Source organism: Bubalus kerabau, chromosome 17 (assembly GCF_029407905.1).
Source record: "Bubalus kerabau isolate K-KA32 ecotype Philippines breed swamp buffalo chromosome 17, PCC_UOA_SB_1v2, whole genome shotgun sequence".
Classification (NCBI taxonomy): Eukaryota; Metazoa; Chordata; class Mammalia; order Artiodactyla; family Bovidae; genus Bubalus; species Bubalus kerabau.
Genome location: NC_073640.1, coordinates 64,520,684 through 64,546,716, shown reverse-complemented (window position 1 = coordinate 64,546,716; position 26,033 = coordinate 64,520,684). Strand labels below are relative to the sequence as shown.

Here is a 26,033-nt window from a genome sequence, read left to right as displayed (position 1 = left end):
CCTTCTAAAAACAGGTTCTTTAGAGAAGTTAGAAAAGCATTAGTATAAGTATAGTGGGCTGATTAGAAATTGTATTGGTGAAGGGTTTTTCATTTGTTGAGCAAATGCTTACTGCTAAGTCTCCACATCCCCTGCCCTTATACACATTAATGAATATATAGAAGAAATAAGTATTAACCTTTGATATTAATCACGTTAGACCTTAGGCTAAGTAAATTCTTTCCTTAATTAAAACCCACTACACCCTCACCCTATAGGAATGTAATGTTATTTGGGTGGCATCTGTTTTAAGAATAATCACCCCTGGAGAAATAAGTGTTGACTGACCGCTGTCACAAGGAGAGGGTCTTAAATTGTCAGCAGGCCCCCTGGCCAGAAGATGATGTAACACCCCTAATACCTCTGTATACATTTGTATGAAGCACCTGACTTTAATAAAAGTCAGGACTGCTGTCCCCACGTGACTTTTGCATAACATCTCAGTGTATAAAAACAGACTCTGGAAAATAAAGAATTGGGATCAGTTCCTTGAAATACTGGTCTCCCCATGTCTCTCTCTCTCTCTCTCTCAAACTCTGGCTGAGTCTCCATCTGGAGCACGAAACCCGCCATGCTTACTAGTTATGCCTGGGCTTCTAAGATCCGACTGGGGAGGCCTCAGTGCCTCCTCTCCTTCAGGAGAACAGAAGGATGCCTGTGGCCTACGTAAGTGGTGCAAACTTCTTGTCTTGAAGTTTTATTGGTCTCCTGCGTAAACCAAGCTACTCAGATTCTTCTCCACTGAATTTTCCTATTGAGCTATCTTCATTCTATTACTCTTTATATCTCTAATTAATATCTAATTGAAGCTATTGTATCCTGATCCTCACGACATCGGCCCCGCTTCGAATACTCTGGATCAGCCGGGGCTGGACCCCGGCACTCTTTGCTTTCTGCAATTAGGGTCGTGTCATCTGTATATCTGAGGTTATTGATATTTCTCCCTGCAGTCTTGATTCCAGTTTGTGCTTCTTCAAGCCCGACATTTCACATGATGCAAAGTGAAAGTGAAAGTCAATCATAACAGATCAGATCAGCCTCTCAGTCGTGTCTGACTCTTTGCGACCTCATGAATCACAGCACGCCAGGCCTCCCTGTCCATCACCAACTCCCAGAGTTCACTCAGACTCACGTCCATCGAGTCAGTGATGCCATCCAGCCATCTCATCCTCGGTCGTCCCCTTCTCCTCCTGCCCCCAATCCCTCCCAGCAGCAAAGTCTTTTCCAATGAGTCAACCCTTCCCATGAGGTGGCCAAAGTACTGGAGTTTCAGCTTTAGCAGCATTCCTTCCAAAGGAATCCCAGGGCTGATCTCCTTCAGAATGGACTGGTTGGATCTCCTTGCAGTCCAAGGGACTCTCAAGAGTCTTCTCCAACACCACAGTTCAAAAGCATCAATCCTTCGGCGCTCAGCCTTCTTCACAGTCCAACTCGCACATCCATACACGACCACAGGAAAAACCATAGCCTAGACTAGACGAACCTTTGTTGGCAAAGTAATGTCTCTGTTTTGAATATGCTATCTAGGTTGGTCATAAATTTTCTTCCAAGGAGTAAGCGTCTTTTAATTTCATGGCTGCAGTCACCATCTGCAGTGATTTTGGAGCCAGAAAAATAAAGTCTGACACTGTTTCCACTGTTTTCCCATCTATTTCCCATGAAGTGCTGGGACCGGATGCCATGATCTTCGTTGTCTGAATGTTGAGCTTTAAGCCAACTTTTCACTCTCCACTTTCACTTTCATCAGAGGCTTTTGAGTTCTTCTTCACTTTCTGCCATAAGGGTGGTGTCATCTGCATATCTGAGGTTATTGATATTTCTCCCAGCAATCTTGATTCCAGCTTGTGTTTCTTCCAGTCCAGAGTTTCTCATGATGTACTCTGCATATAAGTTAAATAAGCAGGGTGACAATATACAGCCTTGATGATCTCCTTTTCCTATTTGGAACCAGTCTGTTGTTCCATGTCCAGTTCTAACTGTTGCTTCCTGACCTGCATACATTTCTCAAGAAGCAGATCAGGTGGTCTGGCATTCCCATCTCTTTCAGAATTTTCCACAGTCTATTGTGATCCACACAGTTAAAGGCTTTGGCATAGTCAAGAAAGCAGAAATAGATGTTTTTTCTGGAACTCTCTTGCATTTTCTGTGATCCAGTGGATGTTGGCAATTTGATCTCTGGTTCCTCTGCCTTTTCTAAAACTAGCTTGAACATCAAGACGGTCCACATATTGCTGAAGCCTGGCTTGGAGAATTTTGAGCGTTACTTTACTAGCGTGTGAGATGAGTGCAATTGTGCGGTAGTTTGAGCATTCTTTGGCATTGCCTTTCTTTGGGATTGGAATGAAAACTGTCCTTTTCCAGTCCTGTGGCCACGGCTGAGTTTTCCAAAATTGCTGGCATATTGAGTGCAGCACTTTCACAGCATCATCTTTCAGGATTTGGAATAGCTGAACTGGAATTTCATCACCTGCAAACTCACTCAGTTCTGACCAACTCTTTGTGACCCTATGGACTATACAATCCATGGACTTCTTCAGGCCAGAATACTGGAGTGGGGAGCCATTCCCTTCTCTAGGGGATCTTCCCAACCCAGGCACCGAGCTGAGAGCTCCTGCATGATGTACTCTGCATATAAGTTAAATAAGCAGGGTGACAATAGGCAGTCTTGACATATTCCTTTCCCAATTTGCAACTAGTCCATTGTTCCATCTCCGGTACTGTTTCTTCTTGACTTGCATACAGATTTCTCAGGAGGCAGGTAAGGTGGTCTGGTATTCCCATCTTGTTAAGAATTTTCCACTTTATTTTGATCCACACCATCAAAGGCTGTGGCGTAGTCAATAAGGCATAAGTAGATGTTTTTCTGGAACTCTCTTGCTTTTTCTATGATTCAATGGATGTTGGCAGTTTAATCTCTGGTTCCTCTGCCTTTTGTAAATCCAGCTTGAACATCTGGAAATTCTCGGTTCATATACTGTTGATGCCATGCTTGGAGAATTTTGAACCTTACTTTTGTAGTATGTGAAATGAGTGCAATTGTGCACTAGTTTCATCATTCTTTGGCATTGTCTTTCTTTGGGAATGGAATGAAAACTGACCTTTTCCAGTCCTTGGCCACTACTGAGGTCTCCAAATTAGCTGGCATACTGTCTGCAGCACTTGAGCAACATCATCTTTTAGGACTTGAAACAGCTCAACTGGAATTCTATCACCTCCACTAGCTTTATTCATAGTGATCCTTCCCATGGCCCACTTGACTTCAGACTCCAGGATGTCTGTCTCTAGCTGAGTCATCACACGATCCTGGTTATATTGGTCATTATGATCTTTTTTGTATATCTCTCCTTGTATTCTTGTCGCTTTTTCTTAATTATTCTCCACTTCTGTTAGGTCCATACCATTTCTGTCCTTTATTGTGCCCATCTTTGTATGAAAAGTTCCCTTGGTATATCAATTTCCGTGAAGAGATCTCCAGTATTCCCCATTCTATTGATTTCTGTACCACTTTGGTCTCCACAGAGCTATGAGTACACTTGCCTGTGTTTCAACCATATTTTTAAAAGGCTCTCTTCTTATTTAATTTCTTAAGAACTAGCACTTTATTTAGTTTATCTTATTTGTAATCCACTTCCTTGGACACTGTCTTATGTGTCCTCAGTTTCTGATTCGTTTTCTGTCACTATCATTTATTATTTTTAGACTGAAACATCTAATAGAACATTCTCAGAAACATGTTTAAAAAGAAGTGGATTAAAGAATTATCAGAAGCCTAGGATTTGTGAAAACGTCTGGTGTCTCCACTTAAGATGACTAAAAGCAAGAAGTAATTTTTAGATTGCTTATCTTCTCTTCATTTAGTGGTTCTTGTAGGGTTTGATGTTGCTTTGCTCTCTATATCGTATTTCTTTGCCATCTCATTTTGTCCAGTTTTCTGTCTGTGAGCTCTGTTTTGACGGCTACAGGAACCCAGTTAGTCTTCCATTTGGTGTCTGCAACTTGTTGGGTGAGGTTGGTGCAGGGGTTTGTGCCTTTATCCCCTCGACCTGGGCTTTAATTGGATTACTATGGCCAGAGCTTGCCCTGGATATTGAGGGGAACTTCCCCATTGCTCTGTGGTTTTCACTGCCCTCTTTGTGGTGATACCTCTCCCTGGTTGGTGGAATAGAGCCCCAGATCTGTTTCTGAGCTGTGTTTCTGATCTGTGGTGCGAGGCTGGTGGGATTGGGGCACACCCACTGGGAGAGAAGCCACTGAATATTTCTCCTCGCAAAATATTCTCCACGGGGTGTGCTCTGTGTGTCACCTTTCATGCTCTAGCAAGGTCTTGTGTGATCCTATTACTGGCATTGCTCTTGGCCCCACCCTAAGCATGGGTCACCCTGTTTATTTAACTCATATGTAGAGTACATCATGAGAAATGCTGGACTGCATGAAGCACAAGCTGGAATCAAGATTGCTGGTAGAAATACCAATAATCTCAGGAATGCAGATGACACAACCCTTAGGGCAGAGAGCGAAGAAGAGTTAAAGAGCCTTTTGATGAAACTGAAAGAGGAGAGTGAAAAAGTTCGCTTAAAACTCAACATTCAGAAAACTAAGATCATGGCATCTGGTCTCAACACTTCATGGGAAATAGATGGGAAACAATGGAAACAGTGACAGACTTTATTTTTTGTGGTTCCAAAATCACTGCAGATGGTGACTGCAGCCATATAATTTAAAGATGTTTATTCCTTGGAAGAAAAGTTATGACGAACTTAGATAGCATATTAAAAATCACAGATATTATTTTGCCAACAAATGTCCGTGTAGTCAAGGGTATGGTTTTTCCAGGAGTCATGTACGGATGGCACAGTTGGGCTATAAAGAAAGCTGAGCACTGAAGAATTGATGCTTTGTAACTGTGGTGGTGAAGACTCTGAGTCCCTTGGAGAGCAAGGAGATCCAACCAGTCCATCGTAAAGGAAATCAGTCCTGAATATTCATTGAAAGGACTGTTGCTGAAGGTGAAACTCGAATACTTTGGCCACCTGATGCGAATAAGTGACATTAGAAAAGACCCTGATACTGGGATAGGTTGAAGACAGGAGCAGAAGGGGACAATAGAGGATGAGATGGTTGGGTGGCATCACTGACTCAATGGGGTCCCAAAGAGTCGGACACGACTGAGCGACTGAACTGAATTGAATCACTCAGATGAACCGTTGGGAGGAAACTGTAACCAGAGACCTGCTTACAACAGGGCAGTTGGCTTTTCTCTTAGGAAGTGAGTCCAGAAAGAAAGAGGGAGACCGGAACCCACATTGTTGTTTATAACATAACCACAGAAGTTACTCCTGCCAGAGTCTGTTGATACACAGATTGCTTCTGTTAATTGTTGTTGCGGCTGCTGCTGAAGTGATCACGTTCTACTTTTCGTCACTGAGGAGACACCCATCTTCACACACTCACACAAAGGGCTTTTGAATTTTCCCCGTTTTTCAACTTGCTGAAAACACCTCGGCTTCCCATAGAGACACCTCTCAAAATTTTTCTCTTTTGCCTTAATTGTCTGAAACACTAGTTAGAACAGGCAAGAAGCAGCTCTGCTCCAGAAGGAATCCAAGCGATTTAAAGGCATCAAAAGGCAGAGAAAGGAAGCACAACTGGACAGAAGGACCAACAGACCCAAAATTGACAGGAGTGGGGTTGAGGGGAGGCAAGGCTCCACCCCCACTGGCCCCTCCCCTACGTACCTGCGCTTGTGGCCTCGTCCTACCTTCTACCTTACGACGCCTCTCGTTGGCCGCGGCGTAGCGCACTCACCTGCCTCCGTACCGGATCATCCTCCCGCGCGTGCGCAGTATCCTGCAGACCCGGAATTGCTTTTAAATGAGTGACAGAGTGTCCTGGTGAGTTTTGTTTGTTTAAAACCCGATTCCTAGTCCCACAGCCTTTTGTCTTTCACACCTGGGTTTCCGGGGTCTCTGTGAACGTTCAAACTACCGTCTCCATTTTCCCGTCCCCAGTGTATGTCCTCGTATCGCCGTGAGAAGTTCTGAAGTCCTTCATCTTAGCTGCCGGCTCCCTGGGGTCCACATCCGCTTCCTGTTACTATCGTTCTAGAGTCCACGTCCTTCTCTGGGAGTTCTGCCTTCTAACTTGTGGAGACCGCTGCTTAAAGTCCTGCATTGCCCAACCCCTAAGTCCCTGATCCACGAAGAAGTGAAGGAGGCTGTATCTGTATGGAGTTTGGTCAGAGTCTCGCCTACGGTTTGAAGGGGAGGGTCAGCCTAGAACGTGTGGTTTTCACAGGAAGGGCCGCAAGTTCTGAAGAAAAGAATAAAACTAAAAACACCACGTTTGAGTCTGTGTTCCAGAATCCCTGCTGTGTCAGTGGCCGTAGAGGATTGTATTTTGTACCTCTTGTGATCCTCCCTCTGTGTGGGGCTGTGTTATAGGGAGCTCAGTGTGGTTTTCTAGGTATTGAACAGTCTATTTTCAACATTCAGGGGTCACTTCCCAAGACTGATCTTACGTGAGAAGGAAGCCCAGAGGAAGAGGAAAGCAAGGAGTCAGAAATGACTCATTCCGAGGTAAGAGGCATAGTCCTTTTGTTTGTTTATTCTGTCTCTTTCCTGAAATGCTGTTTCTTTGGACTTGATAAGCTTCTTAACTTCTGAACGGGTTTGTTTACACTTACCCGTAATCATGATCCCAAGGAACCCATTGTCCTCCTGACACATCAGAATGACAGAAAACACAGTATTGCCAGCCAAAGAAGCTCAGTTCAGTGCAGTTCAGTCGCTCAGTCGTGTCCGACTCTTTGCAACCCCATGAATCGCAGCACGCCAGGCCTCCCTGTCCATCACCAACTCCCGGAGTTCACTCAGACTCACGTCCATCGAGTCAGTGATGCCATGCAGCCATCTCATCCTCGGTCGTCCCCTTCTTCTCCTGCCCCCAATCCCTCCCAGCATCAGAGAATTTTCCATTGAGTCAACTCTTCGCGTGAGGTGGCCAAAGTACTGCAGTTTCGGCTTTAGCATCATTCCTTCCAAAGAAATCCCAGGGCTGATCCCCTTCAGAAAAGACTGGTTGGAACTCCTTGCTGTCCAAGGGACTCTCAAGAGTCTTCTCCAATATCACAGTTAAAAAGCATCAATTCTTCGGCGCTCAGCCTTCTTCACAGTCCAACTTTCACATCCATACATGACCACAGGTAAAACAATAGGCTTGACTAGAGGGACCTTTGTTGGCAAAGTAACGTCTCTGCTTTTCAATATGCTATCTAAGTTGGTCATAACTTTCCTTCCAAGGAGTAAGCGTCTTTTAATTTCATGGCTGCAGTCACCATCTGCAGTAATTTTGGAGCCCCAAAAATAAAGTCTGACACTGTTTCCACTGTTAACCCATCTATTTCCTATGAAGTGATGGGACCAGATGCCATGATCTTCGTTTTCTGAATGTTGAGCTTTAAGCCAACTTTTTCACTCTCCACTTTCACGTTCATCAAGAGGCTTTTGAGTTCCTCTTCACTTTCTGCCATAAGGGTGGTGTCATCTGCATATCTGAGGTGATTGATATTTCTCCCGGCAATCTTGATTCCAGCTTGTGCTTATTCCAGTCCAGTGTTTCTCATGATGTACTCTGCATATAAGTTAAATAACCAGGGTGACAATATACAGCCTTGACATACTCCTTTTCCTATTTGGAACCACTCTGTTGTTCCATATCCAGTTCCAGCTGTTGCTTCCTGACCTACATACAGATTTCTCAAGAGGCAGGTCAGGTGGTTTGGTAGTCCCATCTCTTTCAGAATTTTCCAGTCTATTGTGATCCACACAGCCAAAGACTTTGGCATAGTCAATAAAGCAGAAATAGATGTTTTTCTGGAACTCTCTTGCTTTTTCCATGATCCAGCGGATGTTGGCAATTTGGTCTCTGGTTCCTCTGCCTTTTCTAAAACCATCTTAAACATCAGGAAGTTGACAGTTCACGTATTGCTGAAGCCTGGCTTGGAGAATTTTGAGCATTACTTTACTAGAATGTGAGTTGAGTACAATTGTGCAGTACTTTGAGCATTCTTTGGCATTGCCTGGGATTGGAATGAAAACTGAGCTTTTCCAGTCCTGTGGCCACTGCTAAGTTTTCCAAATGTGCTGGCATATTGAGTACAGCACTTTCACAGCATCATCTTTCAGGATTTGAAAGAACTCATCTGTAATTCCATCACCTCCACTAGATTTGTTCGTAGTGATGCTTTCTTTTTTTTTTTTATTTCCTTAATGATGCTTTCTAAGGCCCACTTGACTTCACATTCCAGGATGTCTGGCTCCAGGTCAGTGATCGCACCATCGTGATTATCTGGGTCGTGAAGATCTTTTTTGTACAGTTCTTCTGTGTATTCTTGCCACCTCTTCTTAATATCTTCCGCTTCTGTTAGGTCCATACCATTTCCGTCCTTTATCGAGCCCATCTTTGCATGAAATGTTCCCTTGGTATCGCTAATTTTCTTGAAGAGATCTCTAGTCTTTGCCATTCTGTTGTTTTCCTCTATTTCTTTGCATTGATCGCTGAGGAAGGCTTTCTTATCTCTTCTTGCTATTCTTTGGAACTCTGCATTCAGATGCTTATATCTTTCCTTTTCTCCTTTGCTTTTCGCTTCTCTTTTTTTCACAGCTATTTGTAAGGCCTCCCCAGATAGCCGTTTTGCTTTTTTGTATTTCTTTTCCATGGGGATGGTCTTGATCCCTGTCTCCTGTACAATGTCCCGAACTTCATTCCATAGTTCATCAGGCACTCTATCAGATCTAGGCCCTTAAATCTATTTCTCACTTCCACTGTATAATTATAAAGGATTTGATTTGGGTCATACCTGAATGGTGTAATGGTTTCCCCTACTTTGTTCAAGTTAAGTCTGAATTTGGTAATAAGGAGTTCATGATCTGAGGCATAATCAGCTCCTGGTCTTGTTTTTGTTGACTGTATAGAGCTTCTCCATCTTTGGCTGCAAAGAATATAATCAATCTGATTTCGGTGTTGCCCATCTGGTGATGTCCATGTGTAAAGTCTTCTCTTGTGTTGTTGGAAGATGGTGTTTGTTATGACCAGTGCATTTTCTTGGCAAAACTCTATTAGTCTTCGCCGTGCTTCATTCCGTATTCCAAGGCCAAATTTGCCTGTTACTCAGATCTTATCTGACAGATTGTTATAATAACCCCTTTTGATATTTGTCCACAAAGCTTCCTAAATGATTTGACTTCTAGCTGACTTTCAAATGCTTCAGAGGGCCCCTGAGACATCCCAGGGAGCTATTAAACTACCTGGGTTCATTGGACATGTAAAGTTATATGGGAAGTCCTGTTGAGCGGGTGATAAATATTCTCAGATTATAGTGTATGGTGGATTTTACCAATATAGATATCCTAAAATTATGTGGAGTTCATATAGATCTGATACGCCCTAATAAAATCAGGTCAACTATAATTCTACTTATCCTGTTAAAGTGTTACAAGTCACAGCAGTGACCAGGCTACACGGTCAATTGCAGTTTAATCAGATTTAAACATGCCTTCTATGGTTTCACTCTGATGCCTTTGGAAAAATACTGCTACTTCATGATTTATGGAAAAGATTTTTCTAAGGTTAACCGATAAACAGCTTTTGTTTGCTATCTGGTAAGCTGGTAGCAGACTGGAATTTAGTCTAATCTCTATGTTAATACAACAAAGTTTTCTTAGAATGCAGCTTTCAAGAAGAGATTATGAATTTCTTTGCCTTTAAGTGATTTACTTTCATTTTTAAAATCTTTTGTTACTTTGGTAAAGTAAATAAGCGTTACTTAAGGTTATGGTACATGTAGACAAAGCTTATTCATCTTCTCCAAAAGTAACCCCTCATGGTTAGACTTTTGCCATCCTGATGCCTTAAAACATGGCCGTGGTCTGCTCCTGAATCACGGAATAAATATGCTACTGTGGCCCTGCTTATTTTATAATTGCTCTTTCAGATGAGAATAGTTTCTCTAATGGCTTGTGGATCATAACTCATCCTCCTTTCTTCACATTAGAAATTGGGTAAATAGGAAAACTGTGTAAAAAAATATATTTTATAATACTAGCCAAGCCACCAAATCACGACCAGGTCTCTGAACTTGCCGTTTTCATCTTGGATCACATTAGGAAGACTTCCCACGGCCTATTGGCATCTGTACTTTGTATTTCAGGGACGGCTAATGTTTCAGGATGTGGCCATAGACTTCACTCAAGAGGAGTGGGAATGCCTGGACCCCAGTCAGCGGAAATTGTACAGGGACGTGATGGTAGAGAACTACAGGAACCTGGCCTCCTTGGGTGAGGATAACTGCCTTCCAGAATCCCTTATCTACCCACTTTGTTTTTGTTCTGTCATTTCTAGAATGTCTTCTGAAATTTTCTGCTTCCCACAGTATTTTCAGATCTGTGCTGTCTAGGGGATAATAGGTTATTTCTGAGTTTAGAAAGAAAGGCTTCATGATGAATCGTTGTGCTGGTGATGTTTTTCTTCCTTGATGTACTCTGCATCCTTCATTCTAGCTTAGTGGTAATTGTGTAAGTTCTGTGGTATTAAATAGTTGCACCCTCTCTTAATCTCACATTGACACTACTTACTTTTGCCTTAGTACTACTTGACCAGAATCTCAGGACCTGATTGTTAGGTGTGTGTTAGTATTGTACAGCAGCTTTGAATAAAGTATTTCAGGAAATCGTTTTCTAGAAGAAAATGCATTTTCGTCTCACCTGAATACATATTGGATTCGATACTGATGAATCTAACAACACAAATACTCCTTTCTCTGATCACCAGGGCTTCTCTCTAAGGTGGACCTGGTCACCTTTCTGGAGCTATTGAAGGATCCCAGGAATATGAGGAGAATGGAGGCAACAGCCATTTACCCAGGTAGGTGTGAATGGCTGGAGATGATGACTCAGATGAGAGGTCCAAGGAGCAGCAAGGAACTCATCCTTCATCACGTGATGTTGGGAGATTTGCTTCAATGGAAATGGTTTTTGAAAACCTGGGTTGGTTCTGCTACTGTGATAGAAATGTATCACCTGCCCCATTCTCTCTTTCTGAAATCTTCATGAATTTATCTCCAGTGATTACTTTTCTCCATCACAGTGTGACCTAAAAGTCTCCTCTTGGCTTCTGACAAACTGCATTCATTCATTGCTCTTCGATTTCTTGGGGGCCCTAGGAAAACTCTGCCCATTTCTGAGTAACTGTATGACAGTCCTTTTAAAGTTTCCTTCTATCTCTAGACAGAAATGTGTGAGTGGAGTGGTAGACAAACTACCAAATTTCCAGGAATACTAGGGACGGGTTTTTGTTCTCTGATTTATAACTTCCTATCTACTGGGAGCGACCCAGAGGACTTTCTAAGTAAATTTCAAATTCAAGTAATTTTTCACTGCAGAAAGCAAAACCTGGTGAAAATGAAACAATGCACATCTCAGGTTGACTTGAAAGTTTCTCTTTACCTTATATGATCTCATACTAAATATCTTTAGTGTATTTGCCCCAATTCTAATGTGCTAAAATACTTTATTGTGTTTTATTACCTCATAGAATTTTAAAATAAATGGACATAAAATCTTAGCACATTTTCCACTACATTATTAATGGTTGATTCAAACTATGACAATTTTTAGATTCTATAAAGAAATCTTTATTAAAAGTTCTAATTGGAATATAGCTGTTTTCCAATTTTGTACTCCTATACAGCAAAGAGCATCAATTATACATATCAGTCAGTTCAGTTCTGAGTCTGCGATCCATGGTCTGCAGCAGGCCAGGCTTCCCTGCCCATCACTAACTCCCAGAGCCTTCTCAAACTCATGTCCATCGAGTCAGTGATGCGATGCAACCATCTCACCCTCTGTCGTCCACTTCTCCTCTCATCTTCAATCTTTCCCAGCATCAGGGTCTTTCTCAGTGGGTCAGTTCTTCATATCAGGTGGCCAGAGTATCAGAACTTCAGCTTCACTATGTCCTTCCAATGAATATTGAGGACTGATTTCCTTTAGAATGGAGTGGTGTGATCTTCTTGCAGTCCAAGGGACTCTCAAGAGTCTTCTCCAATAGCAGAGTTCAAAGGCATCAATTCTTCAGCAGTCAGCTTTCTTCATGGTCCAACTCTCACATCCGTAAATGACTACTGGAAAAACCATAGCTTTGACTGGATGGACCTTTGTCAGCAAAGTAGTGTTTCTGGTTTTTAATTTGCTGCCTAGGTTGGTCATAGCTTTTCTTCCAAGGAGCAAGGATCTTTTACTTTCATGGCGGTAGTCACCATCTGCAGTGATGTTGGAACCCCCCAAAAATAAAGTTTCTCACTGTTTCCACTGTTTCTCCCACTATTTGCCATGAAACAATCTGACCGGTGCCATGATCTTTGTTTTTTGAAGATTGAGTTTGAAGCCAGCTTTTTCAGGCTCTTCTTTCAGTTTCATTAAGAGACTCCTCAGTTCCTTTTGGCTTTCTGCTCTAAGGGTGGTGTCATCTGTATATCTGAGATTATGGATATTTCTCCCTGAAATCATGATTCCAATTTGTGCTTCATCCATCCCAGTATGTCCCAATATGTACCGTGCATATACATTAAATGAGCAGGCTGACAATGTACAGCCTTGACGTACTCCTTTCCCAATTTGGAATCAGTCCGTTGTCACATGTCCAGTTCTCACTGTTGCTTGTTGACATGCATAGAGATTTCTCAGGAGGCAGGTAAGGTAGTCTGGTGTTCCCATCTCTTTAAGAATTTTTCACAGTTTCTTGTCCACACAATCAAAGGCTGTGATATAGTCAATAAAGCAGATGTCGTCGTTTCTCCAGAAATCTCTCGCTTTTTATATGATCCCAGGCATGTTGGCAATTTGATCTCTGGTTCCTCTGCCGTTTCTAAGTCCAGCTTGAACATCTGGAAGCTGTCGGTTTACGTACTGTTAAAGCCTGGCTTGGAGAATTTGGAGCCTTTGCTATTGTTGGAAATGAGGGAAATTGTGTAGTAGTTTGAGCGGTCTTTGGCATTGCTTTTCTTTGTGATTGGAATGAAAACTGACCTTTTCCCGTCCTGAGGCCACTGCTGAGTTTTCCAAATTTGCTGGCTTATCGAGTGCAGAACTTTAGCATTATCATCTTTTAGGACTTGAAATAGGTCAGCTGGAGTTCCATCACCTGCACTAGGTTTGTTGGTCCTCATGCCTTCTAAGGCCGACTTTACTTTGGATGCCAGGATGTCTGTTACTAGGTGAGTGACCACACCATCGTGGTTATCTCGGTCATTAAGATCTTTTTTGTATAGTTCTTCCATATATTCTTGCCAACTTCTCTTAATATCTTCTTCTTTTAGGTCCATCCTGTTTCTGTCCTTTATCGAGCCCATGTTTGCATGAAATATTCTTAAAAGAGATCTCTAGTCTTTACCGTCCTATTGATTCCTTCCCATTTAGGTCTCCACAGAGCAATGAGTAGAGTTCCCTCTTTCAATCATAGTTTTAAAGTCTCTCTTATTTAATTTCTTAAAACTAGGACTTTATTAAGTTTATCTTATTTGTATTCAGCTTCCTTGGACACTGTCTTATGTGTCCTCAGTTTCTGACTAGTTCTCTGTCACTATCATTTATGCTTCTTAGATTGAAACAGCTAATAGAACATTCTCAGAAACATGTGTGGCAAGAAGTGGATTTAAGAATTACTAGGCACCTGGGATTTGTGAAAGTGTTTAGTGTCTCCACTTAAGATGACTAAAAGCAAGAAGTAATCATTAGATTGCCTATCACCTCTTAATTCAGTGGTCTTTGGAGGGTTTTATCTTGTTTCTTCCCCTATATCGTATTTCTTTGCCATCTCATGTTGTCCTGCGTTCTGTATGTGGTCTTTGTTTTGAAGCATGCAGCCACCTAGTTAATCTTCCTTCTGATAGCTGCACCTTGGTGGGTGAGGTTGGTCCAGAGGTTTGTGCCCTTGTCCTCTCTTGATCTGTGCTCTGATTGCTGTTAACTGTGACCAGAGCCTGCCCTGGATATTCAGGGCTGTTTCCCCCTTGTTCTGTGGTTGTTGGTGCCCTCTGGTGGTGTCTGCTCCCTGCATGGTGGAATAGAGCTCCCAGATCTGAGTCTTTGCTGTGATTCTGATCTGTGGTGCCAGGCAGGTGGGATTGGGGCACACCCACTGGGAGAGAAGTCACTGAATATTACTCCTCTAGGAATGGTCCCCTCAGGGTGTGCTCTGGTGTCCTCTCTCATGCGTTCTGCAAGCTCTCATGTTATGAGGTGCTAGCACTGCTCTTGGCCCCACCTTAACCATGGGCATGATGGCACACGGCCCTGGTGTCTCTCAGCTGTTGTTTTCACAAGGTCACCAGCATGGATTCAGTGAAGTCAGGTTCTGGGATTGCATTCAGCATGGAGCTGGACCCACTGTGGTGCTATGGGGAAGCTCAGGCTCTGTCCTGGCCCAGCCCCCTTGGATAGGAGCCCACAAAGTCTACAGCTACTAAAGCTATACCTGCCGTGAATGAGAGAGCCCTTGGTTGTTGGTTCAGATGCTCTGTAGGGGCTGAGGTTACAAAGCTGGTCATGGGTATAATACCGTGGCTTGTGTTGCTGCAAGGAGAGTTTTCAGCTTTTCTTCTTTATTGCTGGCATTCACCTGTGCTTTCTGCTCCATCTGTGCATGTGGCCAACTCACAGGTGTCTTCTCCTGAGGCTGCCCCAGAGCTCAGGATTCTGCTGATTGGGGAGGAGGTCAATGGGGGAGGCCATGGCTGGGGGCTCAAATGATCCCAGGCTGTGTAGAGTTCTTTGTAGTCCTTGGATAGCAGGGGCAGGCATAAGGGACAAAGGATGCAACTGGCTCATTGTCTGGGCATCACTCAACAATGACACTTTCTCTGTAGTGGTTCACGCTTCCTCCACAAGCATCCTGTTTATAGACCTCCTCCCTCACTCCCGTCCCCTCAGTACGTCTCCTCACAGCACACCGCAGTCCTCTGCCTGGGTCTGCTCTCCAAACCCCACATTTCAGCACCCAGCCCTTGTCTGCATTGCTGGACATGCCGCTAAGGCTGGGTGGGCAGGGCTGGGGTCAGAACCCTGTGTGCAGGTCTCACTCTGTCCTGCTGCCACACACTGTTTGCCGTGTTCTCTTCCCACAGAGAATGAGGCTCTTCTGTCCAAATTGAGCTCCCCCAGTGAGGGGATTCCTTGAATATGGAGACATCTCCTCACTTTCATCTCCCTGCAGGGTTGCAGGCCCCAACCCACTTCCTCTCCTCTTCTTTTTCCTTCTTCTTTCTTTTGTCCTACCCTACAGAGCAGGAATCTTTCTTTTCCTTTCAGATTTCCAAGGGCCTCCGCTAGCTTTCAGCTGGGCTCTGTGAGAATTGTTCCCATTTCTCATTCATTTGTGGGGAGAGAGATGAGCTCCACATCTGCCTAAGCCTCTGGCATCTTGATCCTTCCATCTCCATTGTATTTTTAAACTAGCTATGGTCATCAATTTTCTGTAAATCTTTAAAGATATTCACTAGGAATAGCAGGTAAAATTACTTGTTATTTGGTATCTTTCAGCTATGTCTCCACAAGACACCCAGGATTTGATGCCAAAGAATCCAGCATTAGAAGATGTATTCCAAAAAGCAAACCTAGGAATGTATCAAATATTTCACCTCAAAAACTTAAATTTAATGACGGATTGGGAATATACCAGGATAAATGAAAGACAGTTCTTCCCCCAACAGATATCTTCTATCCATTCCAAGATGTATAATGTTGATGATAATGGAAGAGATGCAATCCAACCATCATTGTTCAATACATATTGTGGTATGGTTAATACACAACAGCTTTCCATGTATAATAAAATGAGTCAGACCTTAAGTAAGAGCCCCAGCTCCAATAATTACAAGAGTATTTATGGCGGACTGAGAAGATATTCCGGCAATGAAACTAGGTATACATTTGAAGGAGACTCAAACCTTAAGAAACATCAGGGACCCGAATCTTCAAACAAGGATTCAAAAACTAATAATAGTAGAAATACCTTTGATCAAATGTCAGGTTTTTCTCTAGATAAGAGTACTTGTACTGGAGACAGGACTTGTAGTGAATATGGTAAGGTTTCTAATCACTGTTCAGAACTTACTCAACAGGATGCTATTCAGAATCCACAGAAAGAAAACAAGTGTAAGATAGGTGAGAAAATATTTAGTAAGTCATCCAATCTAATTAGACATGGGAGAATTCATACAGGAAGGAAACCTTTCAAATGTACAGAATGTTGCAGAGTATTTAACTGTCACTCACTTCTTACTCAACATCAGCGAATTCATGCTGGAGAGAAACCTTATATATGTAAAGAATGTAACAAAGCCTTTCGTCGTTCCTCATTTCTTACTCAACATCAGAGAATTCACGCTGGAGAGAAACCTTATAAATGTACAGTATGTGGCAAAGCCTTTACTTACAACTCAAGCCTTATTAAACATCAGCAAATTCATGCTGGAGAGAAACCTTATAAATGTACAGAATGTAGCAAAGCCTTTACTTACAACTCACTTCTTATTCAACATCGGCGAATTCATACTGGAGAGAAACCTTATAAATGTACAGAATGTAGCAAAGCCTTTACTTCCAACTCACACCTTATTCAACATCAGCGAATTCATGCTGGTGAGAAACCTTATAAATGTACAGAATGTAGCAAAGCCTTTACTTATAACTCAGTTCTTATTAAACATCGGCAAATTCATACTGGAGAGAAACCTTATAAATGTACAGAATGTAGCAAAGCCTTTACTTGCAACTCACTTCTTATTCAACATCAGCGAATTCATACTGGAGAGAAGCCTTATAAATGTACAGAATGTAGCAAAGCCTTTACTTGTAACTCAGACCTTATTCAACATCAGCGAATTCATACTGGAGAGAAACCTTATATATGTAAAGAATGTAACAAAGCCTTTCATCGTTCCTCATTTCTTTCTGAACATCAGCGAATTCATACTGGAGAGAAACCTTATAAATGTACAGTATGTGACAAAGCCTTTACTTACAACTCACGCCTTATTAAACATCAGCGAATTCATACTGGAGAGAAACCTTATAAATGTACAGAATGTAGCAAAGCCTTTACTTACAGCTCAGTTCTTATTAAACATCGGCAAATTCATACTGGAGAGAAACCTTATAAATGTACAGAATGTACCAAAGCCTTTACTTACAACTCACGCCTTATTGAACATCAGCGAATTCATGCTGGAGAGAAACCTTATAAATGTACAGAATGTACCAAAGCCTTTTCTTACAACTCACTTCTTACTCAACATCGACGAATTCATACTGGAGAGAAACCTTATAAATGTACAGATTGTAGCAAAGCCTTTACTTGCAACTCAGACCTTATTGAACATCAGCGAATACATACTGGAGAGAAACCTTATATATGTAAAGAATGTAACAAAGCCTTTCGTCGTTCCTCATTTCTTACTCGACATCAGAGAATTCACGCTGGAGAGAAACCTTATAAATGTACAGTATGTGGCAAAGCCTTTACTTACAACTCAAGTCTTATTAAACATCGGCAAATTCATACTGGAGAAAAACCTTATAAATGTACAGAATGTAGCAAAGCCTTTACTTACAACTCACTTCTTATTCAACATCAGCGAAATCATACTGGAGAGAAACCTTATAAATGTACAGTATGTGGCAAAGCCTTTACTTACAACTCACGCCTTATTAAACATCAGCGAATTCATGCTGGAGAGAAACCTTATAAATGTACAGAATGTAGCAAAGCCTTTACTTACAACTCACTTCTTATTCAACATCGGCGAACTCATACAGGAGAGAAACCTTATAAATGTACAGAATGTAGCAAAGCCTTTACTTGCAACTCAAGCCTTATTCAACATCAGCGAATTCATACTGGAGAGAAACCTTATATATGTAAAGAATGTAACAAAGCCTTTCATCGTTCCTCATTTCTTACTCAACATCAGCGAATTCACACTGGAGAGAAACCATATAAATGTACAGAATGTGGCAAAGCCTTTACTTACCAGTCAAACCTTATTCAACATCAGCGAATTCATGCTCGATAGAAACCTTATAAATCTACAGAATGTAGCAAAGCCTTTACTTAAAACTCAAGCCTTATTCAACATCAGTGAATTCATGATGGAGAGAAACCTTATAAATGTACAGAATGTAGCAAAGCCTTTACTTACAACTCACACCTTATTCAACATCAGCAAATTCATGCTGGAGAGAAACCTTATAAATGTACAGGATGTAGCAAAGCCTTTGCTTACAACTCAGTTCTTATTAAACATCGGCGAATTCATACTGGAGAGAAACCTTATAAATGTACAGAATATAGCAAAGCCTTTACTTACAACTCACTTCCTATTCAACATCGGCGAATTCATACTGGAGAGAAACCTTATATATGTAAAGAATGTCACAAAGCCTTTCATCGTTCCTCATTTCTTACTCGACATCAGAGAATTCACACTGGAGAGAAACCTTATAAATGTACAGAATGAGCAAAGCCTTTATCTGTTACTCAGATCTAACCTCTCATCAGCAAATCCATACTGGAGAGAAGCCTGATATAGGTAAAGAATGTAACAAAGCTTTTCATCATTGCTCAATTCTTACTCGACATCATCGAATCCATTTGGTGAAAAACCATACAAATGTAAAGAATGTGGCAAAGCCTTTATTAGGAGTTCAGCCCTTTTTCAACATCACCCAATTCATACCGGGGATAGACGTTATAAATGGACAGAATGTCGCAAGGCCTTTAGTACGCGTTATAATCTTACTGAACATCGGCACATGCATACTGGAGAGAGACCATATAAATGTACTGAATATGGCGAAGTCTTTGGTTACAACTCTGCTCTTACTCAACATCGGCAAATGCATACTGGAGAGCGACCTTATGAATGTACTGAATGTGGCAAAGCCTGTAGTCAGAGTGCTTATCTCACTAAACATCTGAGAACACACACTGGAGCGAAATTCTAGTAATGGAACAAGTGATGGAAGAGGTTTGCCCTAAACATGCATCAGAAAACACAAGAGTTTATAGAAAAAAAACAAAAAAAACAAAAAAAACAATGGAAATGATGTAACCAATATGTAGAAAAGTATTTAATCAAAAGTTAAATGGAAATAAATATCAGAGATTGCATAATAGAAGGCATTTCATCAATCTTGTTTTCAGAAGTTTCTCTGAAGTACAATGACTGTAGGGAGTACTCCATAGTTAAAACACATAGAAAATGGACATATTAGCATGAATCGTGAGATGAAGGTTGATGGTTAGAAAGTTACAATTCTTAGCAATGTATGTATGAAAGCAAAAGTAAAGTCGCTCAGTTGTGTCCAACTTTGCAACCCCATAGACTGTAGCCTACCAGGCTCCTGTGTCTATGGGATTTTCCAGGCAATAGTACTGGAGTGGATTGCTATCTGTATGCTTGTTTAGAATGATGTGATTTTAGATTCTTTTACATGAATGTAATTGAACACTCCATCCATACTAAGCTTTCTACTGTGTTGGAAAACGTAGTTTTTTTATGGTTTGTTAAAGATTAGCCTTTTTATATTGTGTTGCAACCATTTCTATCTATCCTCCATTAGAAGATGAAGGATACCATAATGTAAAATGGACAGTGACCATCTAAATGGAGGTGTTTGGCACTGATGTGAAATATCTGGAAGTTTCCATGATGTAAGTGATCATTTAATCTTTCCATGTATTAAAGTAAGATAGAAGTTGGTTCTAAAGTTTCAATAGTAATATCCTTGATTTGTAATAAAAACACAATGAGAGTTCACTGCAATATTGATGTATCTTTATAATATCAACACACAAGTCATGATTATTACTTGACAGTGTTGAAATGAAGACAGCTTCTGTGATAACCCAGAAACGTATTAGAAAGTCTTCCTGGAAGAGGCGTGGAATTAGTGTATACCATGCTTCCTAAGTGCTTCCTAGGCTTTGTCTGGTAAGCTGTAAAAGTCACAAATCTCATATCCTTATATCAAAAAACGAATATTGTTGACAATTTCTGTAAACTGGTCCATGCTGTTGCTGCCTCAGCATCTGTCTGGGCAGCAGGCAGCCTGCGGTTTCTTGAACTCACAAAAGCCAGTCCTGTGAGCACCTGGTCTAGGCGACCAGCTTCCTTGAGATCAACAGTCTTGCTAAACCCCAGGGTCTACTTTACAAGCCCCTCTTCAATGACACCCTCACAGTGCTCACCGGATTTGTTGTATTGGTTTAAATGGGTTAATTCACACACACCCAAGGGATCCCAGAGCACCTCACCCAGCGTAACTTCTACAGGCTAAACTGCAAGAACTGGTGTTTTCTCTGCCTGATTCTAGCTTTGACCTCTCTCAGAAATTCCTGCCCGAAATCCTCCCCTACAGAGAGGTCTTAGGTGTGGTGAGTGTGAGGCTTTGAGCTCAGGACTCCTGAACGTTGGTTTGGGAGAAGAAACATCAGAAAAAAGTGGGATTTGCTGATGACTCCATTAACGGCCACATTGTAGACCTGCAGATTGATAACTACTTGGAGTGGTGACCTGACCACCAGGGATTTGTATTCATTGAAATGGTTCAGAAAGAATCTTTACCCAAGTAGTTTCCATCTGGTTTTCCATCAGGATCACATGACCAGTGTCAGGAACTGACCTCACTGATGCCCCCCCAACAGAGTTCTATGTTGGTCCTGTGGGAGCATCACTGTGGTGTCTAAGAAGTACTCCAGGGCATTCTAAGCAGAGGCCCTGGTTAAGGAAGTGCCTCGTGATCCATCTGTGAGAGCTGAGCCCTGGCTTTCTCCACAGAGAGGCAACAGGGTTGGTCTAGCTGGATTTGGACAGGGAAATTCAGTCAGCTCACATCATCTGTGTGAGGAGAATGTTAGGAGCTCTCTATGGTGAGAGAACAATCAAGAAATAAGTTCACAGGCTGGTCTCCAGGTAGGAATTGATTGTTCCTGAATTTCTCCTGAGACAGAGGACAGGAGAGGTCAGGCTTCTCAGCTTTTCAAGGCCCTTCTGTCTGTAGGAGCATTGGTTGCATTTTAAAGAGCTATTGTGATGCCCTCAACGGTATTTTCTGAAACTTCAGAAGTGCGTTTGCAGCGTAATATCCCCAGGGAAGACAGAGCAGGAGGAAGAAGAGGAGGAAATGGCAATTTCTCAGGTAAATATCCTGTCCTGGGTCTGGGGCTGCATCTGCTTTTCCTCCTGAAATGCCCAAATGAGAATCTGCAAGCCTTTAGCTTTCTGCTCCTAGTTTTTCTTCCCGGGCATCTCATCATCTTATTTCTTCCCATTTCTTCTTATCATAGTGAAGACCAGCCCTTTAGACTTCCTTCTGTCCCAGAGCCTTTGCTCCATTGTCTGCATCCTCGCTTTCTGTGGAGCATAATGAATTCTCAACGTGAATTAGGGAGTTTGAACTGTTGAAACTATTCTTTTTGTGAGAGATCAGCATGGGGAGTCACTCCTATTCTCACTCCCACTGGGATGTGGTTTGGTGTTGGGATTTTAGGGATGTTGCGAAATGCAGTGATGACTTAGCATCTGGGTGCAATATAGATATTTAAAACAGAGTTTGAAAATGCCATTATACAAAGAACCAACTCTCTTCTGTCCATGGGATTTTCCAGGCAAGAATTTTGCATTGGATTCCCATTTCCTCATCCCAGGGATTCTCTCCACCCCGAGACTGAAGCTGCATCTCCAGCATTGGCAGGCAGATTCTTTACCACTGAGCCAGCTGGGAAGCCCAATGACTCAACTCAGAGGACCAGAGTTTTTCAGAAAATTTTCAGAAATAAAACTAGGAGATGCTGTCTTTTGCATTGCTGAGTCTTACTACTTAAATGCATTATTAGGATACTAAACAGGGGAAGTATATGTGAAATGAAATTTGCATAAAATTGAGATTTTTAAATGTTAAATTCAAGTTATAATTTCACTGTTAATTCCAGAATGCCCAGGCAGTGATTGTGCATTTCATGTGATTCATTTACACCGTGACATCTGATGTCCACTGGTTCTGGAGACGTCACTCTGACATCATGAGACTATGAAGTTCATACTTCTCTCTCTCTTTAAACAAGGTTGTGGAAAAAAGAAATAAGGAATGTGTGGAAATGCTCATAGTTAATGGAGAAACTCCCTATCTTCTTGGTTTCTCTTTGCTTCTGAGAATGAACACTCATTGTGTTGATTATAGATAGTGGGTTTTCCGGGTAGACGAAATGATCAGTCAAGCCCAGGTGTGATGTTTCCAGAACACTCCAGGCTCAAATCACAGACACAGTCTTTTTACCACCTCCCTGTACTTCTACCCCATGACTCATGTTCACTGGTTTAAGTGTTTCTGTGAGATTCCCATGCTGTGAATTTGGTTTTTTCCACTTGACTTGAACAAGTGTCTTGGAAAGAAAAATGAGGGATGTGCCTAAACTATCACAATTAATGAAGTAACTTCCTGTCTTCTTACTTTCTTTCTGCTTTGGAAAATGAACACTCGTGTGTGTTTAGCAGAGATGCTGGGTTTGGGGAGTGGTGGTTTTCATCCCAAGCCCAGGTCTGATCTTTTCCAGTACACTCCATGCTCACATCACAGAGTCTCTTCACAGTTTTGTATTTTCCAAAATGTTTACAAGAATCTTATTAGTCCTAATCTATGCTCAACTGTATTAAAATTTAAAATACAGCTCAGTGCAAGTAACGAATATCATCCTCTAACATTATGTACATTTTACTACATTCAAAATTACCTGAGTTTAGTGACATGAAAATGTCTCTCTCTTCCCCCTAATGAGCATATAGCCCCATTTGAGTGTATGTCTGTACTCCGTGGAGATGAGTTTGAGTAGGCTCCGGGAGTTGGTGATGGACCGGGAGGCCTGGCGTGCTGGTCATGGGATCACAAAGAGTGGGATACGACTGAGCAACTGAACTGAACTGTGTGTATGAAAATATTAACATGACTTGATCAATTTTTTCTTCTTCTTTTCTTTTTGCTTTGTTTTTCTGAAGAACTTCTGGGGAAGGGAATGACTACCAGTTCCAGTATTCCTGCTTGGGAATTTCTTGGACAGATGAATCTGGCAAGTTAGAGTCCATGGGGTCACTAAGAATGGAACATGACTGAGTGACTAAAACTTTTCTTGCCTTTAGTATTCTTTTCAGTTACAGAAACTTCTACAACTTTTCTTAGAGTTGTCACTGTGAATCTGTGTTTTATTAGTTAAAGTCTGAAGTACATAAACTGAAATAACGTTTAAGCTCTGCTATTTAATGGCTATTTGTTAAAATATGTGCCAAAAAGTACAAGAGCAACATTACTGATTTTTAGTTATTTCTCTTGCACTTTCAAGACTCTGATAAAAGCAATCAGAAAGATACAGAGCATATACTAAATAGTTAAAATGATTCTTTCTGCCAAGGTTGTGGTTACCCAAAGAGTGAAGAGCAGATAAAACCAAGGAGGGTCTTAGAATGCAGAAACTGAAAAACCAAACCCGTATTGTCTCATGTCTGGAAATTCTTTTCCAACCGGCACCCAGACCGTGACATTTTTGTGGCTTGTTCTGGGACTTGGAGTCTCTTGCCCCCCCACCCCCACCCCACCCCCGCCCTCACTTCTCCTTTCTCACAGGGACCCTCATCCAAAAGGCAACTGCTCTGGAGGCAACTGAGGAATGCTGGCCAGGGTTACCCTCTGGTGTGTTCCAAACGCCCCACTGCTCACTGCGCCCAAAGTATCTGCCACTTGAATGGGTGAGGGTCTCTCCTTTTTTTTTTTTTTTGCAAATGAGGACTATGCCAACCAATATTCTGTGGGCACAGATCAGACACGTAAAAGCCATTAGGGCTCCTGCCACAGAAAGACTCCCATGTGAGGATGGGGGGCACACAGAAAGGATCAGGCCACAAGGGCATCCACCTGCAGCAAGACAACTTCCGTCCACCATGTCAGGCTCATAGTGGTTGAAGCAAAACAGAAAGCATTCTTCCCAGGCCACCACCTCCCGGATATATTGTTCGGCGGATGCCTCAGCCTTCTTCCCTGTCACTTTCTCTTCTTTCCATTTTGGTTTGGATTGATTTACAGAAGCCTGGGTATTGCCTCTGAGCCATCCCAAGAGTGCCTTCCACGTTTCAGGGAATCACCAAATGGTGAGTCACCTGGTTGCTCCCAGGAATTTCTGTCTTTCTCTGCCCGTGTCACCTGGTGGCTTAGCTGCATGGTTCTCAGAGGTCTCCTCTCACTGTTGGATGTGACTGTTGGGCCGCTCAGCCATTCTGTGCCCTCAGTCACACGGAGAGACCACTGGGGAAAAAGGGACGTCTTTCTCTCAGCCAGTGACTCTCAGTACTCCCATTCTATGGTAGATAGGTTATGAGTGGGTTCTGTTACATCCCAGGAGGCTCTCATACTCAACCTTTGTCTACATTCTCAGAAACTGGATACTTGTCAGCCTTCAAAAGGCCTGGCTCCAAAACAAACAGGGGACCGCCAAAAATGGCCTCTGAATGGCTCACTAGGTTTTGCCAAAAGACGGGAAAGGATTCAGAATGTCCTTACATTCTGTTGTCTCCCTGTCTCCTGTCCCTCTCTCTCTCTCCATCAGATTTCCTAGATGACCTCTATGTGACCTTTTATATCCACATGATCTCTAGGAAAGGATTCTGAGGTTCCCTTTGGTCCAGGTTTCTTCTATATTCAAAAGCCTGAAGGATCAAAAACTGTCCCTTTCTAAGGAAGCTTATCTCTCACGTGGAGAGGGAACCAAGCTTCCCCCACGCCTGAACATCCTAAAGAATTCCCTTCTGAGTACTCCTGTTTCTCAGGGCTGCCAAGGACCAAGGTTCCCCCAGTCCTGCAAATTCCCTTAACCCTTCAGATTCTTCTGATGGGACAAAGACCTCACTTTCCACCACAGGGACAGTCCAAAATTTTCATTAGCTGAAATGCCCCTGATATTAGAGTCAATTTGAGCATTATTTGGTGTATATTTTAGCTATAAAACTAAGACTACAGAAAGGAAAGGTAACTTTTTGACACAGGATGGCCCTGATATTCTTTAGACTGGAGAAAACTGGTTAAAATAAAAGTTTCTTTCCCTTGGAAACTGCAAAACCGGTTCTTTTTGCATATGCATTTTAAAACAACTAGCTTGTTAACAACTAGGTTGGAGAAGGAAATGGCAACCCACTCCAGTATTCTTGCCTGGAGAATCCCAGGGATGGGGGAGCCCAGTGGGCTACCGTCTATGGGGTCGCACCGAGTCGGACACGACGGAAGCGACTTAGCAGCAGCAGCAGCAGCTTGTTAAAAGGCCTGCCTAGGGAAAAACTTGTAGTTAACCCTTTCCATGTCCTTGAATGTCACTGCCCACTTTGCCTGAGACCTGAGTCAGCCTTGGGCAAATCAGAACTTCAAGCCAAACAAACAAACAGTCAAAGAGATGTTTTAAATCTTAAGCAGGAAACTATGAAATATCTGTCTGTCTGTCTGGATTTATGTATGTCTCAGTGTGCTTTTTTTTTTTTTTTATAATATTGCTGAAGTTCTAAATGAGTTCTAATTTAAATGGCCTAAAGGGCATCCCTGATGGCTCAGAGGTTAAAGCATCTGCCCGCAATGCAGGAGACTTGCGTTCGATCCCTGGGTTGGGAAGATCCCCTGGAGAAGGAAATGGCAACCCACTCCAGTATTCTTGCCTGGAGAATCCCATGGACGGAGGAGCCTGGTGGGCTGCAGTTCACGGGGTCGCAAAGAGTCGGACATGACTGAGCGACTTTACTCACTTCCCCTAAAGGAAGGTAAGTGCTTACAAATCAGACAATTCTAACTCCAAGAGAAATGTACCTAAGTAAATTTCAGATTCATGTGAACTGGGAAATATTAAATATCTAG

The 26,033-nt window shown here is 42.2% G+C and overlaps 1 protein-coding gene across 1 annotated transcript; it reads left to right on the top strand.

Moving 5' to 3' along the window:
- Positions 1 to 10,222: 10,222 nt before the first annotated feature.
- LOC129632147 (zinc finger protein 850-like) lies at positions 10,223 to 18,321 on the top strand. The gene is given in 4 exon segments (XM_055553602.1): positions 10,223 to 10,373; positions 10,867 to 10,959; positions 16,314 to 18,155; positions 18,158 to 18,321. Coding segments are annotated over 4 exon segments (2,073 nt in total). The 5' UTR covers positions 10,223 to 10,255; the 3' UTR covers positions 18,178 to 18,321.
- Positions 18,322 to 26,033: the final 7,712 nt, after the last annotated feature.